The 27,356-nt window shown below is 40.1% G+C and overlaps 1 protein-coding gene across 3 annotated transcripts; it reads right to left on the reverse strand.

Annotated features, from left to right (window-relative positions):
• Window positions 1-1,439: 1,439 nt before the first annotated feature.
• Window positions 1,440-27,223, reverse strand: APIP (APAF1 interacting protein). 3 transcript variants are annotated; one of them, XM_061381117.1, is made up of 7 exons: window positions 27,000-27,223; window positions 15,132-15,232; window positions 9,486-9,534; window positions 6,941-7,058; window positions 5,143-5,215; window positions 2,300-2,467; window positions 1,440-1,743 (listed from the first exon to the last, which is right to left on the reverse strand). In XM_061381117.1, exons 1-7 carry the CDS (start codon window positions 27,054-27,056, stop codon window positions 1,644-1,646), a joined length of 666 nt encoding a protein of 221 aa, XP_061237101.1. In that variant the 5' UTR covers window positions 27,057-27,223; the 3' UTR covers window positions 1,440-1,643. The 3 variants fall into 3 exon arrangements, with proteins under 3 accessions (XP_061237101.1, XP_061237100.1, XP_061237099.1); XM_061381116.1 differs by having other exon boundaries at window positions 5,143-5,275; XM_061381115.1 differs by having other exon boundaries at window positions 5,143-5,278; window positions 27,000-27,215.
• Window positions 27,224-27,356: the final 133 nt, after the last annotated feature.

Here is a 27,356-nt window from a genome sequence, read left to right on the forward strand (position 1 = left end):
AGAACTGACTTTAGAATTCTGTAGAAGGAAAGTGACAAAGAAGGCTGGAGGCAGGAAGGCTGGCAGAAATGTGAAATGGGGAGATTAGTTCTTTGAATCTATTTATCTCTAAAAGTCTGAGGAGGTTATCATCTGAGAGGTAATGTGGGAAGGTTGGGTATTTGATGTCAGATAAGTAACACTGTGAGAAATAGTCACCAGAGAGAGAAAGTGAACTTACTAGGGAATTACAGGGCATCCCAGGTGGTTTAGCAGTAAAAGTATCTGCCTGCAATGCAGGAGACGAAGGAGACGAGGGTTCGATCCCTGGAGTAGGAAATGGCAACCGGCTCCAGTAGTCATGCCTGGGAAATCCCATGGAAAGAGGAGTCTGACAGGCTACCGTCTATGGGGTTGCAAAAGAGTTGAATACAACTCAGCTACCACCAGGGAATTAAAGGTTTGTTTGGCAGCAACAAGTGACCACCTGAGAGGTATGGTCAAAAATCTGAAGTGAGAGCAGTCAACATACTTGTGCACTTCTTCCCATCACGCCTTGCTGCTTGGGTACAGGTGCCAAGAAAGTGGCTCTCAAAGACTGAGGGTTTTGACAGGTATGATGGAGGGGACAAGATACACAGGTTAGGATGTTTCCAATAGTGTGGTGCAAATGCCATCATCTATGCTTCATAAGGAAGGAAGCAAGGATATGAACGGAGTCATGGACAATGATAAATGGTAGGATCAAGGGGCTGGAAGTCTAGATGAGGCTAAAGACTTGCTGGAGAGAAAGAACTGGGGTAAATGAATTCGAATGGCTTGAAGATGATCAACTGAGGGGGCTAGTGGATGAGATGATGGTTTTGGAGATGGTGCATTATTTTCTCTCCCAATTAAACAATAGTATTAACCAAATAAAACCTTATGATCAAGATGCTGCTGCTTTTGGCTACATTAAAAAAAGCATTTTCTGATTACATCACTGGGCTGGTCACGGTTTACTTCATCAGGAGAGTTTGAGTGAATATCACTTGATTTGAACTTTACAGCTCTACGTCATAATATAGGGACATCTGTACAGCATAAAGAGGAAATCTATAAAATTGATTTGACATTAGCATTGAGTGGCACATCTGGTCTTAACTTTTCATGTAAATTTATGTTACCAATATTAAAATAAGAAAATGCTCATTCTGTAACTTAGTGGAAATTTTCCAATGGGTTCTATTATCACCAACAACTTTGAAGAGTAATAGGAATTCTCTGGAAGTATATACAAAAAAAGATTAATTCAAAGGGAAATATTTTGCCATTAAGGGGTTTAGAAATAAACATAAAACACATTCATGGGACTTCTTGTGTGGTTCAGATTTCTCGCTTTCACTCTAGGGGTCGTGGATTCGATCCCTGATTGGTGAACTCCACATGCAGGACAACGCAGCCAAAAAACCCAAAACACATTCATTATAAAATTTTTATTCCATTGTATTGTCATTTAAAATTATAAGAATGTAAGCAAATATCACCCAGTGTCAGAAGATCTGCCTTGTTTAGTGACAAATCAATAGTTTCATAGACATTTTCAATTCATTTAAAAAAGGTCATGTCATTTATGTAATAATTAAGATAAGCTTTATCTCTCTATATAGTAAACTTCCACTGACTTATACAATCCCATTTTCTCCAGCGGGAAGCTGTGCTGGGTCCAGCCCTGCTTGCTTCATTGATACGGCAACATCAAACAAATAGTCATAACACTCACACCTGTTTAAAAAAATAAAAAGCAAAAAGCATTAGAAGTGTTTGGTCAGAGTTCTCCACCTCTAACAATTACATTTTCCCTCTGCATCGAGTGAACCCTGTTCCGAGTAATTTTCTTCCCCCTCAATTCTATGCAAAGGGTTTCTTATTTTGTCTCTAACATTATTTAAAAAAGGAATCATACCATATCATGCCACATACTATATACTTCTCAGGAAATAAAAGAGTTTAAAGTAGACTACTTACCTAAATTTAAATTTTTTATTATGTGCCATTTTTGTAAATAAATGTAGCAAATCATCCTAGCCCTCAACTGAGAGAACAAGAGCTGTTGCTCCTTCTTTATATCAAAGAGCACAGTAACTTGCCAAACAACAGCTGACCTGAAAATTATTTCTTAACAAAAGAATATATAATACAAATAAAATATCTAGAAATAAAAAACTATGAAATTGGTTTAAATTCAGATTAAACCAATTTGACCAGTGACACACCAAAAAAAGTCATCCTTCTCTGAAAGTGTGGTGACTGGCCTTGACGTTCCTTGGTTTACACTTACATGGTTTTAGCCTTCTCCCACGTCTCTCCCCAGACGTAGACTCCGTGCCGTCTGACTAGCACTGCACAGGAGTCTGGGTAATCATTCATTGCCCGAGCCATGCGCTCTTTGAGGTCTTTCTCCTCAGGTGTGTTCTCAATAATAGGCACTACTAACATATCATCGTATCTGTAAGACAAAACATGCTCCTTTTTAAAACAAAAGAATTCATATATAAAACTGATCACTTTTTCAAATAATAAACTAGACATTCTCTTTATATCCGAGAAGCCACTCCAAATTATGAACAAGATGTTGCATGTCAGTCTGTGTATCCTGCATGAACAACTATATCAAAAGACGCCTTGGGAATCTGGCAGGCATTGTTCTAATCCTAAGTAGAAGTGGCAGAAATTTGTACAGGACACCAAAAGATAACAAAGAAATTATCAAGATCATACCAGTATTTCCATGAAGCATAGAGAATCACAGTGTTTTGAACATAGGAAGGATTAACAATTGAACTACTTAAAGCAGGAATTTCCCAACAGTACGAAATCATTTTATTCTATCTCTGCAGGACCCGAAAGTGTCTTGGATAGGCAAATAAATACATGTGTGGTTTATGGTCCTGGGATAGCAAAAACCTTCTGAGTGAACCATTAAGGGTATGATAACATTTTTAGAACGTTCTCAAATCTATGATGTTAGAACTTGTTTTTACCTTATTTTTAGTAAGTACATGTGATGAAATCAAAATATGCATTTTTCATTTTTTGTTTCTGTAATAATACTCAAGCAAATAATCTGTCACTGGTAAAGTTACAACTATTTCTGAGGTCATATACAACCAATCAAAACTCAGACATATTTTCCTTGTAACATGAACTTCTCTTGCCTTGTTAATGTATCATCTGCTTTTTCACCCGTCTGTAATGGCTACATTTAACTAAAATAAGTTCTATCAATAAACTATCAGAAATTACTACTTTAGGGAAGGTATAGAATAAATAGCAGTCATGTGATAAAGAACTTGGCCAATCATTAACAGAATGAGGTTGCCCATTATTTCACTTAAGTAAAACAGAGGTAATTATAAAATATCCTTAAACATGGAGGGAAAAATTGCTAGTCCCAAGTCTTTCCTAGTATTGGCCATAAAAACCACAAACTTATATTTTCTTCTACCATACACCAAACAGTCAGAAATAGCTCCAGGTGCAAAATAATTCCACAGTAAAGAAGACCTGAAAGCTAATCCAGTCCGATCTACTCCTTTTACAGAAGCAGAGCCTGGGGTAGTCCTCCAACTAAACAGTGTTCTTTTCACCCTTCCATAGGCATTCGCCTTCAAAAGGGAGGACAGTTACGTTTAACATGGTTACCTCCCCAATAAGAATTAGGCATTTGAAAGTTACCATTATTTTTAAGATGCACTTAAAATTTTTAAAAAGTAGAGTGCAAAATGTAAAAACTCCATCCTTTTCCCTACTCCATCCAGCTTTTTTTGCCCCTTCTTTTGACCGGATACTTAGGATTCTACCCAAAACGTGATTAAGTACCACTGCCCAGGAGCTGTGAAAATGACCCTGTTACTGATTTCCCAGCCAGGCTCAAACAGAATTGCAAAAACATCTCAAAAAACTTTGTACTCTTTCAGTTCCGAAACATTCAACATAATATATAAAAAGTATATACACTGATGCGTAACAAATGGCATCTTTGCATTCGCGTCATTCTTTTTTCCACAAATTCCAAAGACTCTCTGCTGGGCTCTGCTCCTATACCCACCGTTTCACATGTTCTTCTGACCTATTTTTATTTCTTCACTGAAGCAATCAAATGCCAATGAAACTGGTAACACACAAATGCCTCTCCTTCAAGACCCAGACGTGGAAAAGGTAGTATGCGGCTATGCTTTAGTATGTACGCTTTCAAAATTTAAATATTTAACTTCTGTAAGTAGGTGTTTCCCACTGCTGAGGAATGCTTTAGGCACACAATAAATATTAACTAAACTCAAGTCAACTGAGCTTCTCAGCACACTAGTTTAAACACGCACTGTTACGTGCAGTTAACAGTAACACACTGCCCTAAGAACACTTCAGTGAAACCGACACCCTTTTCCTCTTAACAAGCCAAAGTGGATTCAGCCCCTTTAGGAAATTAAGAAGGGTGAAAGTTCAGGAACAAGAATGCCCAAACATTTAGATGAAATGCTGAGCCTGTCCCTGAGTCCCAGGAACACGTTTCTTCGTGTCACTATATTGTAGATTGATGAATAATGGCCACATTTTTGTGGGCTGGTAGACTTAGCTGATTTTGTCTAAAGGGCCTCTGTTCTATATTATCTATGCCCCTTTCCACACTGAAAATTATAAGCATATAGAGATCTAAATTAAAATAATTATAAATTTTTTAATGAAAATTTTTTAGAAATACTACATGAAATCCAAACGAAGCATAAACTTTAGTCAGAGCTGAAACTTCCTGAAGACAAAGTGAAGGTGAGGAGCGCTTATTCTCGGGTTGTTTCAGCAGAGGAACACAGTCTTTCCATCTCTACAGAAATCTCAGTCCAGTCCTTTTCTTTTTACTCCAACAAACATTTCATTACTCATGTTGGCAATAATTTACCAAGGCTGAGTTGGGAATGGGGAGAAGGAAGGGAGGCATACGATTTGTGTCACTGAGAATAGATCTGGAAGTATAATATTAAGTGGAGTATTAACTAACACAGATACATAACGTCGCATTAAATACATAAAAATATCAGGATCCCGTTTATCACAAGAAGGAGAAATACTGTTCAAATTATTTAAGCACAAAAAAAAGTGGCGGGGGGGGGGTGGCGGTGGAAATACCTGTAATACCCTCCTGAGGTACATTTCTTTATTCCTTTGATCATCTCTTGATGTGTAATTTTAAACTCCTTTCCTGGGAAGACAAGGGTGGCCATGACAGCAGCTTTAGAATGGGTATGGATCACAGCACCTGCTTCTGGGGTGGGGGTGGGGGGGAAGAATATAGTCACATGCTCAGTGAAAAGCAAATTACCCTTTTTAAAGAGTTTATATATATACACACACACACACACACACACACACATACACACACATATTTATATACGGTTATGGACTTCGTTTTTTTGGCATGGAATAATAAGTTGGCAGTGGGTAGGAGAGGAGGAAGGGAGGTAGGAAAGAGAAGAGTCAGAAAGTGAAAAGAAGAAACATTAAACTTCATCCAGCAAGCGGACAATGCGCGCAATACTTTATACACGTTCAAAAACATTTTTCAGATGGTCTGAAGTACAGCTATTATAATAATGGAGATCATTATCATAATACTATGACCACTCAATTAGGGATTCCTACATCTCCTTTAAAGATGTTTTCTCTTTGTATTATCACAACAACCATCTCTCCCATTTAACGGTCAAGGCTCAGAGATTGTTAAATAACTTATCCATGGTTATTTAACTACACTGTCCAACTTTAGACAGTAGTTGAAAACTTGGGATTTGAACCCAGGTCAGCCTGACCCTTGATCAAGATAGGCTTTATAGTGTAGGCCACATCTTGGTGACATGAGGGATGATTGGGATTTTAAGATATAGATGCAATGGGTTTACCTAAAAAAGAATTTGTACACTATAAAACTCGGTAATGGCTATTTTTGCAACTGGAAGTTTATTTAGCATTTTCGCTAGGAAAGATTCTTCAGGCTGGCAGAATCTGCTGCTGAAGTTTCATCCTGTCAATAGTAGCTGGTAATGTCTGGGAACAGAACACAGCACAATTATTCCCTGTATACTGATTTCATTCAGGGGCTATACTAAAGCATGGTCTTTATGACTTCATTGCAATGGTAAGTCAGTACTTCAGTTATACTTTCTTATTTTTACATTGTCCTTTAGGTTCAACCTTTCTAGGTTAGTTTTCTACCACAATTTCTGGGAATTACTAATAAAATTAGTCATACTTTTGTCATACAGTAAATTTTTCAAAAAAGAGAGGACCACTCCCACTGAAGTGAAGAAAAGACCATGATTTCCCCTCCTTTGTAGTTTGATTAATTTCTACTACAAGTTCACAGAGGTATAACTCTAAACTAAGAGTAGGAATTGGATTGTATATATAATAGTTGGTTAATTTGACAATCTAGTGGAGTCATACTCATCTAGATTGGAATTCTGGCCCCAATACTCCCTAGCTGTTTATTTTGGGAAAATCTTCCCACAGTCTCTGTCCTCTCATGTATAAAATGAAATACTAATGGACCTTCCACAGGGCTGATGTGAGGACTGAATCAGTTAACACGTTTAGAATTGCACATAGCAGGTATTTAAGAAATTTGAATTACAACAATAATTGCCATTGTTTAGGGGGGAGTTCTATTGTTTAGTTGCTAAGTCATGTCTGACTCCTTTACAGTCCCATGGAGTATAGCCTGCCAAGACTATAGTCCATGGGATTTTCCAGGGAAGAATACTGGAGTGGGTTGCCATTTCCCTCTCCAGGGGATCTTCCCGACCCACAGATTGAACTTGTGTCTCCTGCATAAGCAGGAGGATTCTTTATCACTGTGCCAAACAGGAGAGCCCATTTAGGGGAGCCTACTCTGCAAATATTCGTTATGTTGAGTACATTTTCTACCAACCTCTCATTGTGTAAGCATTCATAAAAAGAGGAGTGCACTGGCTTTTTTTAAGATTCTTAGATGGCGGAGGTCCACTTATGTCCTTTTCATTGATGTCACAAACAAACATGTCTTCAGGCTATTTAGAGAAGGAAAAAGAAAAGAAAAGGTTCATAAAATATCAATGAGAAATGTCTTCTTTCTTGTTTGTCTATAGTGTATATACATAGCGTGAATATATGTGTTCAGCTCACTTCAGTAGCTCAGTCGTGTCCGACTCTTTGCGACCCCATGAATTGCAGCACGCCAGGCCTCCCTGTCCATCACCAACTCCCGGAGTTCACGCAAACTCATGTCCACTGACTCAGTGATACCATCCAGCCATCTCATCCTCTGTCATCCCCTTCTCCTCCTGCCCCCAATCCCTCCTAGCATCAGGGTCTTTTCCAATGAGTCAACTCTTCACATGAGGTGGCCAAAGTATTGGAGTTTCAGCTTTAGCATCAGTCCTTCCAATGAACACCCAGGACTGATCTCCTTTAGAATGGACTGGCTGGATCTCCTTGCAGTCCAAGGGACTCTCAAGAGTCTTTTCCAACACCACAGTTCAAAAGCATCAATTCTTCGGAGCTCAGCTTTCTTTACAGTCCAATCTCACATCCATACATGACCACTGGAAAAATCATAGCCTTGACTAGACAGACCTTTGTTGGCAAAGTAATGTCTCTGCTTTTGAATATGCTATCTAGGTTGGTCATAACTTTCCTTCCAAGGAGTAAGCGTCTTTTAATTTCATGGCTGTAATCACCATCTGCAGTGATTTTGGAGCCCCAAAAAATAAAGTCTGACACTGTTTCCACTGTTTCCTCATTTATTTGCCATGAAGTGATGGGACCAGATGCCATGATCTTCGTTTTCTGAATGCTGAGTTTTAAGCCAACTTTTTCACTCTCCTCTTTCACTTTCATCAAGAGGCTTTTTAGTTCCTCTTCATTTTCTGCCATAAGGGTGGTGTCATCTACATATCTGAGGTTCTTGATATTTCTCCCGGCAGTCTTGATTCCAGCTTGTGCTTCTTCCAGCCCAGAGTTTCTCATGATATACTCTGCATCTAAGTTAAATAAGCAGGGTGACGATATACAGCCTTGACGTACTCCTTTTCCTATTTGGAACCAGTCTGTTGTTCCATGTCCAGTTCTAACTGTTGCTTCCTGACCTGCATACAGGTTTCTCAAGAGGCAGGTCAGATGGTCTGGTATTCTCATCTCTTTCAAAATTTTGGATTTAAATATTTATATAATTATAGTCTCACTCAAAAATATGTAGCCATTTTGAGAAATAAAAATATGTTTTCTACTAACCAAAATAATCTCAAGAGTTAAAAAAAATCCACCTTTAGAATTTGAAGAAAAAAATTGTTATGGAAAATTTAATATGCAAGTATGAGGTTATCAATTCATTGATTTAATTTCTCACTTTTGCCATGTAATTTCACAACTATATTTCAGAGAGACTACATAATCACTATTTTAGGATGGGTATCATAATTTTTTTTCAATATTTCATAATATAAGAGGAAAAATAGAGAATAAAATTTTCTTATTCCTTGAGAATCCTACCTGGTACTCAAAAATGCTAATCTCGATGAGGCACATTATTTTTTAAGTTCTAAAGAATTATGTAGATCCAGGTTTTTCCTAGTAACATGCATATTTCTGACTTGTAACTTTCATTTGCCAGGGTTTATTATAAACTACCATATAAATTCTTTATTAATGAAGCATTATGCCTTAGAGAGAATTAAGTATTATGTACTTGTTTTAACTCTATTCTGGGTATTATTCTAGCATTAATACAGAAGGGGTCCTCTCAAAATTTTGAAATAAAGTTTTATAACTTTGGAAGAGCTTTGCCATTATTAAATATGAGTTGATTTGGTCCATTTGGTCCAATCTGATTAACCTATTAGCCTGATAAAAATGGGGAGAAGGCAATGGCACCCCACTCCAGTACTGTTGCCCGGAAAAATCCCATGGATGGAGGAGCCTGGTAGGCTGCAGTCCATGGGGTTGCTAAGAGTCAGACACGACTGAGCGACTTCACTTTCACTTTCCACTTTCATGCACTGGAGAAGGAAATGGCAACCCACTCCAGTGTTCTTGCCTGGAGAATCCCATGGACGGAGAAGCCTGGTAGGCTGCAGTCCATGGGGTCGCACAGAGTCGGACATGACTGAAGCGACTTAGCAGCAGCAGTAGCAGATAAAGATGGTGTTACAATGCTGCAGTTACAATCATCTTTTATTATGATTTAAGACTGCACTATTCACTTTTGCCCTGTAGAGGCTGAGAGAAGATTTAGAACTCCTGGTGACATGTAGGACCATTACCACCTTAAAAAAATTTAGTAGTTACTTAACAAATGTTTGCTGATTAGTTATTTAAATTATCACAATATAATTTTCCTTCAAAACTAACATTTTTTTAACATTAATTCCATTTCACAAAACAATAATCAGGTAGAGAAGATGAGACATTTAGGTTTAAGAAGGATCCCTTTATCATACCTGAATCCGTTCCTTTTGCACTCCTGAAGGAGCAATGTAGATTTCATTGCTGGTGATACAAAATATAGAAATTGGTATTTATTTAACTCTATTGTCCTGCTTTTGCAAAAAAGAAGTGTATCCTTGCAGTCCAATCATTACTCGTCTTTATAAATCAAGCCATACAAATAGCAGCTTTATTCAATTAATAGAATAGGCTGTATAGAAAGAACAGCAAGCTACTTTAATGTCTTTATAACGCTGGTGACACAATAAAATGTTGATAGTTGCTTCTGTCTTCTACATTTTCATATAAAGTTCTTTATTTCTTTTTATGGTGCAAAATTAATGGTAACCAGGCTTTCATCTAGTTAGGATAAATACATCTGAAAACACAAGTCTTTAGCATCTTTAAGCATCAATAAGCAGAGCTGATCTTGCTAGACATGAAACACAGTAATTCTAAAATCTAATCAGGAAAATATGCTACTCAAAGTCTTACAAGGAATCGGGTTTCATTTTGTTGTTTGAAATGCTCTTATTACAAAACATGAAGTTCAGAGACCTCTGCTGGATGGCTGGTTAAATTACAGCTTTAACCCTGGGCTACTTTTTTGGGTGGAACAGTATGCTTCCTAGTTGAAAAACACTTCTATCTTGTGAAACTACATGGTAACAAAGCTAAAACAATTGCAGAAAGTTAAAAATGTAAAAGGCATGGTTACATCTGGAGATCTCTGTTATACAGCACTTGTGCTAAGGGAGGATGCTACAGCATCACCACAAGGTGCTTTCAAATTTGATTTGGAAATTAATTTCAAAATCTCTAAATTCTCTCCACCCTCAACAAAGATCCTCTGGCTCATGTATCACTTTCAGTTGCTGCCAGAGGGTATTAAAGAGCTGCCACATAATGCAAATGAAGGAAATACCAGCAGCTGCATGCTCCAGCTTCTGCCACTGAGGCATGGACTAGGGACACTAAATCAATATTAACTGTTTCTGAAGGAGACTCCCAGGGCTTCCTAGGGGATGCTAGTGGTAAAGACCCCACCTGCCAATGTAAGAGATATATGAGACATGGGTTTAACCCCTGGGTAGGGAAGATCCCCTGGAGGAGGGCATGGCAACCCACTCCAGTATTCTTACCTACAGAATCCCATGGATAGAGGAGCCTGGTGGGCTACAGCCCACAGGGTTGCAAAGGATCGGACAGGACTGAAGCAACTGAGCATGAACACACAAAAGAGACTCACAGACTTAGAGAACGAACTTATGGTTGCTGGGGGTAAGGATGGGGGAAAGGATATTTAGGGAGTTTGGACATGTATACACTACTGTATTTGAAATGGATAACCAACAAGAACCTACTGTATAGCACATGGAATTCTGCTCAACACTATGTGGCAGCCTGGATGGGAGGGGTGTTTGAAGGAGAATGGATACATGTACATGTATGGATGAGTCTATCTGCTGCCCACCTGAAACTATTACAACATTGTCAATTGGCTATACTCCAAAATAAAATAAAGAGTTAAAAAAATATCAACTGTTTCCCACAGAAAATGAGGATGACTAGCTATACTGCATCAAGCTGCCAAAGTTGGGGTTACAAATAAACCTATAGACTTAGAACTGACAAAATGTAAGGAAGTTCCTTTAAGGTATACTCATAAATTAAAGTCTAGAAAATAAATGCCGGGTATGAAAGTGAAAGTGTTAGTCGATCAGTCGTGTCCGACTCTTTGTGATCCCACGAAACTGTAGTCCACCAGGCTCCTCTGTCCATGTAATTCTCCAGACAAGAATACTGGAGTGGGTAGCCATTCCCTTCTCCAGGGGAATCTTCTCGACCCAGGGATCAAACCCAGGTCTTCAGCACTGCAGGCTAACTCTTCACTATCTGAGTCACCAGGGAAGCCCAAATGCCTGATAAAGAGAGTGAAATACAAAGTACAGGAAGCTTTGTTCAAGCACTCATTTTCACAATGTAGTTACTACTTTAGAACTTTGTTGCCTAAGAAAATCATAGAGTGGCATTCCTCCGGAACCAGTGGCAATGCATAGGGATCATACTGTCAAAAAGGACCCCTTATAAATACCAGAGATCCAAATCTTCTGTCCTCATGTAACATGAAGAACATGAAAGAGACTCTGGAATCATGTGTGGTACGTAATCCAATCACCCCTGCTGGGAAGTAGACTTGTAGGTCTTCTCACGCGGGAAGATATTTATGCAGCCCCGGAAAAAGACCCAGATAAAGTTCACAACAGTCTGCTGTAAATAAGCCCTCAGTAGTGAAAGCATGGAATCCTAACCACTGGACCGCCAGGGAATTCCCTAGTATGCTAAATCGGGTTTTATTACTACTTTTGTAAAATAGAAATCAGTTTAGATTTTGGTCAATTTTGATTAAACAATTAGCTAAATAGATTTTAGAAAAAAATATATTTACACCTACAAGGAAGGAGATATCCGGATAAAAATACAGAGATGATAGAGCTTTTATTTTGGAAAGGACAAATGCTAAAGACTAAAAGTAAAGCATTTCTTGGGACTGTAAGCCACAAAAGAAAGCATGCTGAGTTTCAAGGTATTACGTTTGGGAATTTGTTTTCTCCACACTCCCTGCTCTTTCACTCTGGTGAGCAGGGGGACAAACCGCAGGAGTTCATAATACATGTACATGTACTGCTTCCACTCTTATTTACTTAAAAAAATCCTTTAAATCTTACTATGCTTCAATTATCTTGTCTACAATATGGGTTTATTAATTTTAATTTTAGTAGCATACAACAGGATTAGTGTTTCTGACACATAAAAACATTATGCTGTGAAAATAGGAAATGTTAAATGTGAAAGGTAGGAGCCCAACCTAAACACAATGGCTACTAAGTATCCTGGAATAGCCTTGACTATGGTTATTTTCTTGATCCTCCATTTCTTCCTTTGATTTAACACTCATCTGTGTCCTAAGCTGTCTTTTCTTGTTTGGCACCACACATCAGGAGCATATAAACTGGACTGATAGCAGCCAAACCCTGGAAATGTAAATAGTTTCATTTTCTCCAAAGGGCTTACTGCCACACTTACTATGGAAACATAATCTATTGGGTTTGTGCTTCATTCCAAATATATCTGCTCTGAAGCATCAGAAAAAACTTTCATTAACATGAGAATATTAATATCATTGATGAAATTATTGATATGGGTCTACAAAGTCATTTAAATATTAGGGAGAAAATTCAACATTTTACTACAAATTACCCATTTTACTCTATGAAGCACAAATTTAGTAAGATCCCAAATGCAGTGACATACAATCGTGGCTGTTTTCACCTGTGACCTCCAGGCGGCGCTCCTCACCAATTAAGAATCTAATAACAGGCATTTTACAAATACAAGGCAACTTCCCTACAAATTGACTGTAATGCTACAAAGTCAATTAATTTTAAAATGCGCCCCTCAGGGCTTTAGCATAACCACACACAATTTTAGTGAATGGTTCTACATTTTAATTACAGTCTTTTATATCTTTATTTAAAAAAAAATTTCTTCTTGAGATCTGCAATGGCTCCTTGCTTACATTCTGTTTTTAATTTTGCTATTTTTTTTTAAAGAGCCAATTGGAAAAAGTTATTTTAATTCAGCTTGGTAGAAAGCTCTGTTTCTTACATATGTACGTGTGTGTGTGTGTGTGTGTGTGTTGTGTCCGACTCTTTGTGACCCCATGGACTGTAGCCCACCAAGCTCCTCTGTCCATGAAATTTTCCAGGAAAGAATACTGGAGTGGGTTGCCATTTCCTATTAGCGGGGATCTTCCTGACCCAGGGATCTAACCCATATCTACTGTGTCTCCTGAATTGGCAGGCGGATTTTTTTTACCACTGCACTGCCTGTGTGTGTGTGTGTGTGTGTGTGTGTGCGCGTGCGCGCGCGTGTGCTCAGTCGTGTCCAGCTCTTTGTGGCCCCATGGACTGCAGGCTGCCAGGCTCCTCTGTCCATGGAATTTGTGGACTGCAATCTGCCAGGCTCTTCTGTCTATGGAATCTTCAGGCAAGAAATACTGGAGTGGGTTGCCATTTCCTACTCCAGGGGATCTTCTCGACCCAGGGATCGAACCTGAGTCTCATGCACTGGCAAGTGGATTCTTCACCACTGTGCCACCTGGGAAGCCCTTATTCGTACACGTACAAACTAGTATTTCTGACAATGCAATTAAAAAGCAGGTTACTAAAGGCAAGCTTTAGAACATGATTTATTATAAATAATACAGCTCAAAAACAAAATTACTAGGACTCAACTCCTAAATGAAAAAATGAAACAACTATAATAACAACAAGTGTTATAGGACTTTGTTGTGAACAGGTCAACTTGAAAGTTTTGGCAAAATACTCTGAAAACCTGTGAAATACTGATTGACACAGTAGCACTGGGTTGATGGTAAGAGGACCCACGTAACGGAGGTACCATGTACTACGAGGAACAGGACCTTTGCAGACCAAGAGCCTCCCTACATATGAACTCTGACAGCTGTTGAATAAGGCCTCTCCTGACGTTTCCCACAGTTTAATTATATTTCATGAGTTTCTTGGTAATTTGAAGAAGATTAAGTTTCAATGGCATCATCTTGTGGTATGCCACAAAGTCCCTTTAGTCTAAAATGTTCTGATTATAGAAACTCCCCTGGTGGTTCAGTGATTAAGAAGCCATGATTCCAATGCAAGGCGCAAGAGTTCAATTCCTAGTTGGGGAACTAAGATAACTGCATGTTGCGAGGCCAAAAAAAAAAAAAAAAAAGTTTACTGATTACATTTTACATTCTATTCTCTTTTAAACAATGCAGCCTCCTTGGAGGTGTTACTCTATATATTCAATATCACATAAATATTGCAGTAGTCCAATTTTGTTAAAGAAAGTGAATTAGGATAAAGAAATAAATCAAGTTACTCAATTTAATATTCAGCCTCCAGACAATTAATATTCCTAAAACATTTCAGGAGGAAAAATATTAATCCTGTTCCAGAAACACTTAAGGGAATGAGATTCTACAACCTTTATTTTCATTGTAAGTAGGTTACTTATTTTTTCATCCTCTTAAAGGAATGACACTGAATAAATCTCATGAACAATTAAATACTATTTATTCCTTCTACTTCAAGTCAAATATCTCTTGTTTTGTCCTGTGAGCAACATGGACCCGCAGGTATTAAGTTCATTAATAACGATACATGTAGTTAGAAACGCATATTGCCTTTTTTTACTCAAAATGTAATTTTTAGGATTTTTGGATGGTTAACAATCTGTATCTAAGTGACTCTGAAATATGTATCTGAACCTTTGAAACAAATCCTGTCTACCCAGAGGGGATCCTTTACAGTTCCAGACACAAATATATCCAGCAGCATGTTAGTTAACTTTGGTACTCCAAAGACTGGGACCAAATTATTTGGATTTCAAATTGTGGTTCTTAAGTCCACAGGTATTTATTATATATGCAACATCTAGAGCACACTTACTCCATTGGGTTATGCAAATACCTATTTCTCTATTTAGAAACTAACTACCTTGAGAACCATAAGAAACCGATCATCAGCTGTTCTTTGACATAATACATGTTACGCTCTTGGTGGTCTACTTATACGGAGAATCAGCCAGAAACTTACCCATGCTTCAAGCTAATTCCTCCTCCAGTCCCAGTGACCCAGCCCAGATGGTAGAACTGCTTGCACAGCTCTGGGATCAGGTATCTTGGATGTACCTTGTCCTTAAAAAGAAGATAATGATTTCTAAATAGACATTATTTTATCCAGTAACTATTATAGGAAGTGACTTGATATCTTACTAAAATATATATAATATATACTTACATACTTACTATAATACATACTATATAATATATACTTACTATAATACATACTGCTGCTGCTACTGCTAAAGTCACTTCAGTTGTGTCCGACTCTGCGCGACCCCATAGACGGCAGCCCACCAGGCTCCCCCGTCCCTGGGATTCTCCAGGCAAGAACACTGGAGTGGGTTGCCATTGCCTTCTCCAATGCATGAAAGTGAAAAGTCAAAGTGAAGTCACTCAGTCGTGTCTGACTCTTAGTGACCCCATGGACTGCAGCCTACCAGGCTCCTCCATCCATGGGATTTTCCAGGCAAGAGTACTGGAGTGGGGTGCCATTGCCTCCTCTCATAATATATAATAGATATCTCTAGTAAAAAACCAATTTAAGGAAGTTTAAGAAAATCTACCATAGAGAGGATACTGTGAGAGAGAAAATTATTACAAAATATACTTTGTTTTTAATGTTTGGAAAGTGGATCTGCCATATTTTTTGGCAACCTAGAATCATTCAGTTAAGGGCCACACAGTCCAATACTATGGAACAAGTTATAACAATGAGGTGGGGAAATGCCAGATTATATTGCAAAGTGTCTTACTGAAATGGTTGAAATAAAATAGAATCTAGTGCTGAAAGAGACACACTTCAGTCTACCCAGAAGATTTCTTTAAACAAAACAACTTTTTCAAAACACCTCATTAAGGCATGAAGTACATGATATATACTATGATAGTTATTTTTTCATCTTCTCTGTGTTGGTTCAATTTTTTTTTCTAAAAAAAGTCCTTTTTCCATAGTAATTATACTGTTTTCTATTATTACAAAATCAATGTATACTCATTATGGAATATAAGTCAAGAAAATGACATAAAAAGCACTCAGAAGGAATCATAATTAATATTTTCTAGGCCCCATTCTCAGAGAAGGCAATGGCACCCCACTCCAGTACTTTTGCCTGGAAAATCCCATGGATGGAGGAGCTGGGAAGGCTGGAGTCCATGGGGTCGCTGAGGGTCGGACACGACTGAGCGACTTCCCTTTCACTTTTCACTTTCATGCACTGGAGAAGAAAATGGCAACCCACTCCAGTGTTCCTGCCTGGAGAATCCCAGGGATGGGGGAGCCTGGTGGGCTGCCATCTATGGGGTCGCACAGAGTCGGACACAACTGAAGTGACTTAGCAGCAGCAGCAGCAGGCCCCATTCTATGAAGATATATGTTGGGATAACATCTTACTGTTTAAGATGTTATATAAGTAATATATGAGATATAATTGACATATAACATTATGTTTCAGATGTACAACATGATGATTCCACATTTATATAGATGGTGAAATTATCAGTACAATAAATCTAGCTGAAATAAAAGCTCCACTTTTATATATGTCTGGTGATTATTTGTTTAGAAAAGAAAATAAAGCATTTCCCCCTTTCGGTAAAGCTAAAATGAATGAAAACAAAAACAACAATAAAGAAATACCATGAATTCCATTTTGGCAGTAATGATTTATAACCCTTACCTTGAAAACAACTAAAACAGCTGAGTTATTTTAAAAAACATTTCAAAATATATTGCTTAGCTGGCTGGAAAATAAGGTTTCACGGGGGCCATTACAGAAAAGAGTGAGTCTACCTGGGAGGGAAATGAGCTCCTATAACTTCCTTGACGGCATCTGAAAAACTCTGGTGACCTAGTGCTTCAATTTTGATAGCTGTGCAAGTCACTAGAAGCACAAGATAAAACCTAAGGTATGCTCCAAACGGGGCATCCAATAGAAAATCCCTACATAAGGCACTATACTCTCCAGATTAAAGTGAACAAGAAATAGACGCACTGTGCAGCAAAGCACAGTCAGCAAATCTACCTGTAGAAAATCAGCACTGGGTAAAGGAGAAAAAACAGCTTTGAGTCCAAAGAGGGGTTATTATAGAACAGACTACATTTTTAGCTACTTATATGGGTATTTGAAATTATGGTATTTTCCCATATTCACTGTTAATATTATACATACTATTTTATTTTAGATAAGTATTGCTTGTGATAATTTGATGGAGCAGACTTAAGAATATAAAATTAAGGATATGGAAAAGCTGAAATTTTTTAAAGTTCTGACTCAGCACAGGCTTCAGGGTTAATTGCTTACATTACCTGGGGCCTCAGTTTTGTTGTTGTTTAGTTGCTCAGTCATGTCTGGCTCTTTGGTGACCCCATGCACTGTAGCCCCCCAGGCTCCTCTGTCCATGGGATTCTCCAGGCGAAAATACTGGAGTAGGTTGCCATTTCCTTCTCCAGGGATATTCCCTACCCAGAGATCGAACTGGTGTCTCCTGCACTGGCAGATGGATTCTTTACCACTGAGCCACCAGGGAAGCCCAGGCCTCAGTTTACTCATCCATTAAATGAAAACATGCTGAGGATTAAAATGACATATAATGGATATATCCAATCCCAAAGAAAGACAATGACAAAGAATGTTCAAACTACCACACAATTGTACTCATCTCACACACTAGCAAAGTAATGCTCAAAATTCTCCAAACCAGGCTTCAATAGTATGTGACCTGTGAACTTCCAGATGTTAAAGCTGGATTTAGAAAAGCCAGAGGAACACAAGATCAAATTGCCAACATCCGTTGGATCACAGAAAAAGCAAGAGAGTTTCAGAAAAACATCTACTTCTGCTTTATTGACTACGCCAAAGCCTTTGACTGAGAGAGTGAGTGAGTGAAGTCGCTCAGTCGTGTCCGACTCTTTGCAACACCATGGACTGTAGCCTACCAGGCTCCTCCCTCCATGGGATTCTCCAGGCAAGAGTACTGGAGTGGGTTGCCATCTCCTTCTCCAGGGGATTTTCCCAACCCAGGGATTGAACCCGGGTGTCCCGCATTCCAGGCAGACGCTTTAACCTCTGAGCCACCAGGGAAGTCCTGAGTAGATCACAACAAACTATGGAAAATTCTTAAAGAGATGGGAATACCCGACCACCTGACCTGCCTCTTGAGAAATCTGTATGCAGGTCAAGAAACAACAGCTAGAACTGGACATGGAAGAACAGACTGGTTCCAAAAAGGGAAAGGAGTACATCAAGGCTGTATACTGTCATCCTGCTTATTTAACTTATATGCAGACTATATCATGCAAAATGTTGGGCTGGGTAAGCACAAGCTGGATTCAAGATTGCCAGGAGAAATATCAATAACCTCAGATATGCAGATGACACCACCCTTATGGCAGAAAGTGAAGAGGAACTAAAAGCCTCTTGATGAAGGTGAAAGAGGAGAGTGAAAAAGTTGGCTTAAAACTCAACATTCAAAAAACAAAGATCATGGCATCCAGTCCCATCACTTCATGGCAAACAGATGGGGAAACAATGGCCAACAGTGAGAGACTTTATTTTCTTTGGCTCCAAAATCACGCAGATGGTGACTGCAGCCATGAAATTAACAGACACTTCATCCTTGGAAGAAAAGTTATGACCAACCTAGACAGCATATTAAAAAGCAGAGACATTACTTTGCCAACAAAGGTCCATCTGGTCAAAACTGAGAGAGTCAATTCCTAGGCAGATTGATAAGATCCAGGGGTCCCCGAAGAGAGAGGGGTCTGGAATTCTCAAGGAGGAGGAAAGGACAAACTTTGTGGGTTTTTTTTTTTTCCCTCTCTACATTCCTTAGTGTTAGTCACATAAAAAAAATTTTTTTTTTCTTTAAGCCCGGAACTGATGATTACACAACTCAGTTTAAACTCTGTATTAGGGATTATATAACCACAGTGTATCCTGCTTGAGGACAGTTTCTCCTTCCTGAAAACCTTCTGGCTAATCCTGTTACCTTAAAATGCAAATTATGGAAGTGGGTCTAGTAAGATCTTTACAACCTTGAGACATTCTTTTGATATATTGTAACAACTCATCAAAGTATATAATTCTCTCACTAACACTAGCGAGGGGGGCACTCTCCATCCCCCTTCTGATGTCTATGTCAGAAGCTTTCTCGGACCCTTTTCTTACTTTAATAAAACTCTGCTACACAAAAGCTCTTGAGTGATCAAGCCTGGTCCCTAGTCTCATAGCTAAATCTTCTTCAGAGATCACGAATCCGACATCATTCACCATAAGCTATCAAAGCTATGATTTTTCCAGTAGTCATGTATGGATGTGAGAGTTGGGACTGTGAAGAAAGCTGAGCACTGAAAATTGATGCTTTTGAACTGTGGTGTTGGAAAAGACTCTTGAGAGTCCCTTGGACTGCAAGGAGATCCAACCAGTCCATCCTAAAGGAGATCAGTCCTGGGTATTCTTTGGAAGGACTGATGTTGAAGCTGAAACACTAATACTTTGGCCACCTCATGCGAAGAGTTGACTCGTTGGAAAAGACCCTGATGCTGGGAGGGACTGGGGGCAGGAGAAGGGGACGACAGAGGATGAGATGGCTGGATGGCATCACCGAGTCTATGGACATGAGTTTGAGTGAACTCCGGGAGTTGGTGATGGACGAGGAGGCCTGGAGTGCTGCAGTCCATGGGGTCGCAAAGTGTCGGACACGACTGAGCGACCGAACTGAACTGAACTGATAATGGACGTAAAGCAGGCAGCACAATGTGTGTCACAACGTTCATTTCCTTTCCACTTTAATCAATGAAAAGTTTCTGAATTAAAATGAATAATAAAGCTATGTTGGTTTTTCTTATTTTTTCCTTTTTAAATCTAGCCAAAATTACTGATGCCTTGTATAATTTGCTATTTCCTTTTTTTAGGAATATAAATGATATTTTAATTACATATTAAAATGCAGCCAATGAGAAGACTCCTGCAGTTTTCAATCCTTAAAACCATCAATTTGCACAGCAAGTTGCAAAAGTTAAAGGAAATAGACTGTTCTTAAGCCTCGCTTCCCCCACCCTCACCCGCTACCCCCCCACCCCCCTCACCCGCCACCCCCCCACCCCCCCCTCGCCATTTCCCTTTTGTTTGTCTTTCCAGTACTGAGGTATTAGAACCATTAGCCAGCTTCCTGCTACAGGAGTTTAACAATGATACAGCACCTGTTGTTAGTAAGGTTTCATTCAAATCCACAAAATTACAATTTCAAAAAAATAATCACTTAGCAGCAGGAACCAAGAGAGGTATATTTACTAAAAATGCAGTCATTTAAGTTGCCCAAAATGGTAAGAAAAGTAAAAATCAGAATACATATTTTACTAAGAATTGATAAGAAAGAAAAGATTTAGTTAGTATTTAGCTTTCCCCTGAATGTCAATAGTTATCTTGTTTGTTATTAAGTCTGATTTTTTACTTAGAATAAAGGTTTTGAAAGATATATCTAAAGATAGATTGCAATCAACTTCTTATAGTAGAGGTTCCATACAGTTACGGGGCAACATTTAACAGTATTTTGTATATATATATATATATATGTTTTAAATTATTTAATTGGAGGCTAATTATTTTACAATATTGTGGTGGTTTTTGTCATATTGTATTAATCAGCCATGGGTATACATGTGTCCCCCAGTCCTAAACTCCCCTCTCACCTCCCTCCCCACCCCATCCATCTGGGTTGTTTTATATATATTAAAAACTAAGGCCTAAACAGTTTTTGAATCAGTATTTCATATCCCCAATTTTTCAATCTAGTTATTGTTGTGACCCAAGAACTAAAGAGCAGATAAAACCATGGAGGGTCTTGGAATGCAGGAACAGAAAAGCCAGATCCTTATCATCCTTCCCTCCCCTGTGTTTCAACTATTAATGGATTTCAGGTCCTCCTGAATAGTATAACCTGTCCCTCCCCCCCACCCCCGCCCCCACCCCATAGGAAGAAGGTATTTGCCTTACTTTTCACCCCACCCAGTATAAGTGCCTCATCCAATCAGCAAATGACCCGCAAGTCCCCTATCCCACTCCTTTACCCTGGGTATAAAAGTGGACTAAGGACCTTGTTCAACATTGGTTCTCCCTTGAGCTGGCCTGCTGTTCTAAGAGTGTCTCCCACTCTAATAAACTTTATTTAGCTCTCATGCTGTCTCATGTCTGGAAATTCTTTTCCAACCCGAGCTTGGACCATGACAGTTACTTTAAGGATTCAGCCTTGAATGTCACTGAGGTACCTGCTCACAGCCAGCCATGGCTCTACTCTCCTCCACCTTTTCTTTCAATTTAAGCATAACAGAGGAATGTATTTCTCAGAGGTCTTCCTGGGAGGGACTCTCCTACAATCATAAAATGAACACCTGTCAAAGGCATTTTAGCCCATCAACTAATGAGGGAATCAAAAAGATGGTACAACTGTGTGTACCAAAGAGAATTCAAAACACATACACCTGAAAATAAACAGGAATCCTGGATTTACAAATAAATAATAAAGAGAAACTGGACAATATCCACTACAGCAATAAGCTGAATATCAGTTCAGTCGCTCAGTTGTGTCCTACTCTTTGCGACCCCATGGACTGCAGCACGCCAGGCCTCCCTGTCCATCACCAACTCCTAGAGCTTACTCAAACTCATGTCCATTGAGTTGGTGATGCCATCCAACCATCTCATCCTCTATCATCCCCTTCTCCCGCCTTCAATCTTTCCCAGCATCAGGGTCTTTTCGAATGAGTCAGTTCTTCACATCGTGGCCAAAGTATTGGAGTTTCAGCTTCAGCATCAGTCCTTCCAATGAATATTCATGACTGATTTCCTTCAGGATGAACTGGTTGGATCTCCTTGCAGTCCAAGGGACTCTCAAGAGTCTTCTCCAACACCACAGTTCAAAAGTATCAATGCTTCAGTGGTCAGCCTTCTTTATGGTCCACCTCTCACATCCATACATGACCACTGGAAAAACCATAGCTCTGACCAGATGGATCTTTGTCAGCAAAGTAATGTCTCTGCTTTTTAATATGCTGTCTAGGTTGGTCATAACTTTTCTTTCAAGGAGCAAGCGTCTTTTAATTTCATGGCTGCAGTCACCATCTGCAGTGATTTTGGAGCCCCAAAAAATAAAGTCTGACACTGTTTCCACTGTTTCCCCATCTATTTCCCATGAAGTGATGGGACTGGATGCCATGATCTTAGTTTTCTGAATACTGAGTTTTAAGCCAACTTTTTCACTCTCTTTCACTTTCATCAAGAGGTTCTTTAGTTCCTCTTCACTTTCTGCCATACGGGTGGTATCATATGCATATCTGAGGTTATTGATATTTCTCCTGGCAATCTTGATTCCAGCTTGTGCTTCATCCAGCCTGGCATTTTGCATGATGTACTCTAAATATAAGTTAAATAAGCAAGGTGACAATATATAGCCTTGACCTACTCCTTTCCCAATTTGAAGCCAGTCCACTGTTTCATGTCTGGTTCTAACTGTTGCTTCTTGACTTGCATACAGATTTCTCAGGAGGCACATAAGGCTGTTTGGTACTCCCATCTCTTGAAGAATTTTCTGCAGTTTGTTGTGACCCACACAATCAAATGCTATGACATAGTCAATAAAGAAGTAGATGCTTTTCTGGAACTCTCTTGCCTTTTTCACCATCCAACAGATGTTGGCAATTTGACCTCGCTTTCCTCTGCCTTTTCTAAATCCAGCTTGAACATCCGGAAGTTATCAGTTCGCTTACTGTCGAAGCGTCTTATTGAAGAGATTAACACACTCCTTCTGAAGGCTGGACATTCCCTTGGAGATTTTTCCAAGACTGAAGACCCGTTCACTTTACTTCCCCACTGCATCTCCCTCTCCATTCTGCCTTTTGACTTTAGGACCTTAGTTTCCTTGCTTCTCTCTAAACTATAAAAGAACCTGGCATCCAGACCCCAATAAGATGGTTATTTTGAGATGCTAGCATGCTATCTTCTCAGGCTGCCGGCTCCCGAATTAAAGTCTCTTCCTTGCCTCAACATCTTGTCTCTCAATTCAATGGCCTATCGTGCAGCGAACAGAGTGAGCTTGAACACGGTAACACAAGGAGCCCGGCTTTAACTCTGATATCCACTAGCTGAGTGCCCTATGTAAGTCAGTGACTCTTTCTGGGTATCGAGTTCCTTATATTAATAATCTGGATGAGTGATTCCTAGACTTCTGAATTTCAAGACCAATAGCTTTCGTTGCTGTTGTTCTTTAAACTTTAGGGACTGACATAAGATTGCCAAGTTACAACGTTAGTTATATTTAATCATTATCACATTCTTCAAAAAAGAAAGTGCATGTTTAACATAAAAAGAGTAGGAAGGATGTCAGAATAAAAGCTAGTCCTTTAAATTGAATGCAGTTAATTTTGTGGAATTCACTTTCCCATCATCCTAGCTTTTCTTACTTTAAAATACTAGAGTGTAAAGCTCTCACGTACTCCTATTTGGCCAGGATGAAGGTTGTTTTTTCTTATTTGGCCTATTTGCCTACAACTTCTCCATTTCCCTCCAGCTTACCCTTCACTCTATTTTTAGTACTAATATAATACACTACTTTGATCACTTAAACTCCCTTCCTCAAATCATTTAATGATCAGATACCATGTCTTGGGTCTGTTAAGTCCTTCTGCTTTCTTGCTCCAATTTAACTTTCAAATGTTTTCACTTTTTTTTTTACATAAATCTCTCAGTTCTAGTCCACCTATGTAGTAATCAACCTCCAGGGTGGCCCTTAACGATGATCCCAGTTCTCTGGTTTCCACTTCCTGGTGTAGAGTTCCATCCCAAATTGTATGAGGCTGGTCTGTGTGAAGACCGACTGAGAAGTGATAGTCTGTCACTTCTGATATCAGGTTACTGAAGACTACAGCTTCTGTCTTCTGTGCTCTCCTTTGGATCAGCAGATGCCATGTTATAGGGTACTACCTATGCAGAAGACCATACAGGGAAGAACTGCCGCTTGGGCCAATAAAATGGGAGGAACAGAGGCCTGCCAGTAACTTTGTGAGCCTGGAAACACATCCCGGCTGCAGTCAAGGTTTGAATGCCTGCAGCTCTAGTTGACAGCTTGACTGCCATCTCATGAGAAACTTTAATTGTCAGAAACTGTGTGAGACAATGATTGTGTGTTACGCCTAAGTTTTGGGATACTTGCTATGCAGCAATAGATGACTTAAGACACATTATCTTTACAGCCAAGAATACATCATTTTCTCTTTGCACTGTTATTGCTCATGCTAGATCTCCAATTATCCCAACTCTAGCTGTCAAATTCTTATCAGCCTTCATACCCACTTCCCCTATGATTCCTTCTCTCATCTTCTCAGGCAGAAGTGATCCTTCCTCAAACTCTGTGTCATGGCAATTGCCCTTTGTACCTTTTTTGTGTACCTATTGAATAGCCCTCTCATTCATTTACTTAACAAAACTTTACTGAAGGCCCCGAAGAAATAAATATGAGTAAGATGAAATCCTTACCCTTGAGCGCTCAAACTCTAGTAAAAGTTGTAAAATCACAAAACAACATATAAAACAAGATGGTCCAGGGCATTATCAGAGTAGAAGCTACTTCTGGGAGGAAGCAGGAGTTGGGAAAGACCAGCGAGGAAGGGATGCTGAACTAAGTTTTAATAAAGGATGTGGCGGAGTACGCAGGTATGTGAAGAGGAGAAAGAGCATTTCAGTCAGAGAGAACTCTTAAGCACCTGCAACCAGAATTACTTTCTGTGGGATGGAGGCAGGTAGGGATAAAGACTGTAAGGATCTTTCATGCCATGCACTGGGGTTTGGACTTTATGTTACAGATGGTTGATAGCTGCTGAGTCATTGTAAGTAGAAGATGATTGGATCACATCTTGTTTTTGGAACATTTCTATAGGGGTAGTACAGAAGAAAGGCTGAAGGATGACCAAGGAAGCAAAAGACCAGACCAGACCAGAAGGCTGTGCGAAATAGTTTCAAAAAGAAATTTTAACGTGTGATGGTGGAGATGGATTTGGAAGATAAAGAAGTTAAAAAGGATAGGCTTTGGGTAAGAAAACCTGAAAAAAAAGGCTTCAAGGAAGTCTAAGTTTTCAGTTGGCTGAGTTGCTAAGTGGATAGTGATGCCAGTTTTAAGATTCCTTGCCTGTCTACCACACATGTAGCACTTCTGGGAATTCAGCCCTGAACAAAACAGAGTCACTGCATTAATGGAATTTATACTCCAGGGGATAGTTTTTAAAAAGCTATGTTGGCTGAAAAAAAAAAAAAAGGCACAACCTCAAAGTTAAGTTTCAGTCCAGTTCAGCCGCTCAGTCCTGTTTGCGACCCCATGAACCGCAGCACGCCAGACCTCCCTATCCATCATCAACTGCCGGAGTCTACCCAAACCCATGTCCATTGAGTCAGTGATGCCATCCACCAACCATCTCATCCTCTGTCGTCCCCTTCTCCTCCTGCCCTCAATCCTTCCCAGCTTAGCATAAAGTTAAGTTTAATTGGGGGTAAAATGAGGACTATAGGCAGGGAGACAGCCTCTCAGTTCTGAGGAACTGATCCAAAGTGGTGAGAAGGGAGGTCAGTTGATAGATTATTTTAGTCAAGGGGAGTTACATGGAATCAAGCCCACATTTTGGCCAAGGGTTGATGTTAATCACCAGAAGGTTGACGCTAGTCAGGAGGAACAGATGTCTCAATTATTTTAGTGCTTTTCTAGATAGGAGAAAAATGCAAGAAATTAATACTTATAAAATGCTCTCTTGAAAACAACTGTCTGACAGCCTGCTCTGCCAGGTTTTCCTAGAGTATCTCATTCCTGATCTCCTCTCTCTACTCCTTTCAGGGTGTGTTGAAAGTCTAACGCCAGCAGGTACTGACCTAACCCTTGTAGAAGCAGACAGTGGACGACTTTTTAAATGGCAGTGAAATGAAGAATAAACAAACTGTAGTACGTGGGAAGAAGAAAACTTATCTGTGTTAGTTACTTATTCACACAAGAATAGTGGTTGCCAAGAATTTACCAATAAAACCTGCTAGGCTGTGACCCACGTCACTACTTTTTAATTGGGACCTTCAGCCCCAAGAGATAATAACAGGAGAAATAAAGGAGCGAGTTTCGGGGGGGGGGGCGGTGCTTTCCCTCCCTGCCTCTTAATTAAGCAAGGCTTCTCACGTTTTAATTGTTTATTCCTCTAGATTTCCTCCATACCCAAGGCCTAGCCCTTAATCATCACCCTGAGCACGTGGGTGTTCCAGAATGAAAAGGTATGCGCAGCCTAAGGGTGGATTTTCCTCTTCTGCTTAAGGAAAAATCCTTTTTAAGATCATTCCATAATCAATCTAACCGAGGTAGTCAAAGAGCAACTGCGCAGAGTAAAAGTGCGGGCAACAGTCCGAAGAGATGGCTCTGCGTACGTTTTCCCACTGCCTGCTGAGCGGCAAACGAAGGGCGCAGGAAAACAGCTGCAGAGCACAGTCTTAGCTCCCATTCCACTCCAGAGCTTCGAGTTTCCCCGAAGGTCTGTCTTTATGTTAAATGGGTTTGAGACACACATTAAAGACGCCCAATGCTCCCCCTCAGTTATTTTTCCCTTTTCAACGTTTGGTGCCCAGCCCTCGCGGCCGAAAAATCCCAGCGCTGAAAGCAAAGCTCGCCGCGTAGGCCGGGGCCTCAAGTCCACACGCGGGGAGCAGGCGGCGGCACACGGTGGTCGCGTCCGGCCCGGCGCAAAGCCCCACCCGGCCGGCGCCTCGCTTCCGCCGCCGCCTCGCCTCCTGGGAATAGAGGGCACCGACGGCCCCGCCCCTACCTGCGCGCGGCACTGCCGTAAGCAACAGTCTCCCTCTGGAGCGTGAGAGCCAGACATGGCCGGGACTAGCAGTACCCGCGCCTTGCCACCTTCGCACGGCTCTGCTCCTGGCGCTTCGCCTGGGCCAACGCAACGAGGCCCGAACTAAACTCAGGCGGCTCTGAGGGCAGCCTGGGGGCGGGGCGGACAAGATGAAAGGCGGGTCTGAGAGGGCCTCTCTGACCCAACCGCGCAGCCGCCTTGGCCGGGAGGCGGGGGCCAACCAGGTTGGAGGCGGGGCTGGAACTCGACTCAGAGGCGCGCTGGCCTCCAGGGGGGCGTGTCCCCGGGTGGGAGGCGGGGCATGGGCGGGCCTTG

The sequence above is a fragment of the Bos javanicus genome, chromosome 15, assembly GCF_032452875.1.
Source record: "Bos javanicus breed banteng chromosome 15, ARS-OSU_banteng_1.0, whole genome shotgun sequence".
NCBI lineage: Eukaryota > Metazoa > Chordata > Mammalia > Artiodactyla > Bovidae > Bos > Bos javanicus.

Coding starts and splice junctions, on each gene's coding strand:
- APIP (XM_061381115.1), bottom strand. CDS start 27,056: ATGTCTGGCTCTCACGCTCCAGAGGGAGACTGTTGCTTACGGCAGTGC. Junction 5,279..6,940: donor GAATGCTTACACAATGAGAG/GTTGGTAGAAAA, acceptor CCCCCACCCCAG/AAGCAGGTGCTGTGATCCAT. Junction 2,468..5,142: donor ACCTCAGGAGGGTATTACAG/GTATTTCCACCG, acceptor TTTGTCTTACAG/ATACGATGATATGTTAGTAG.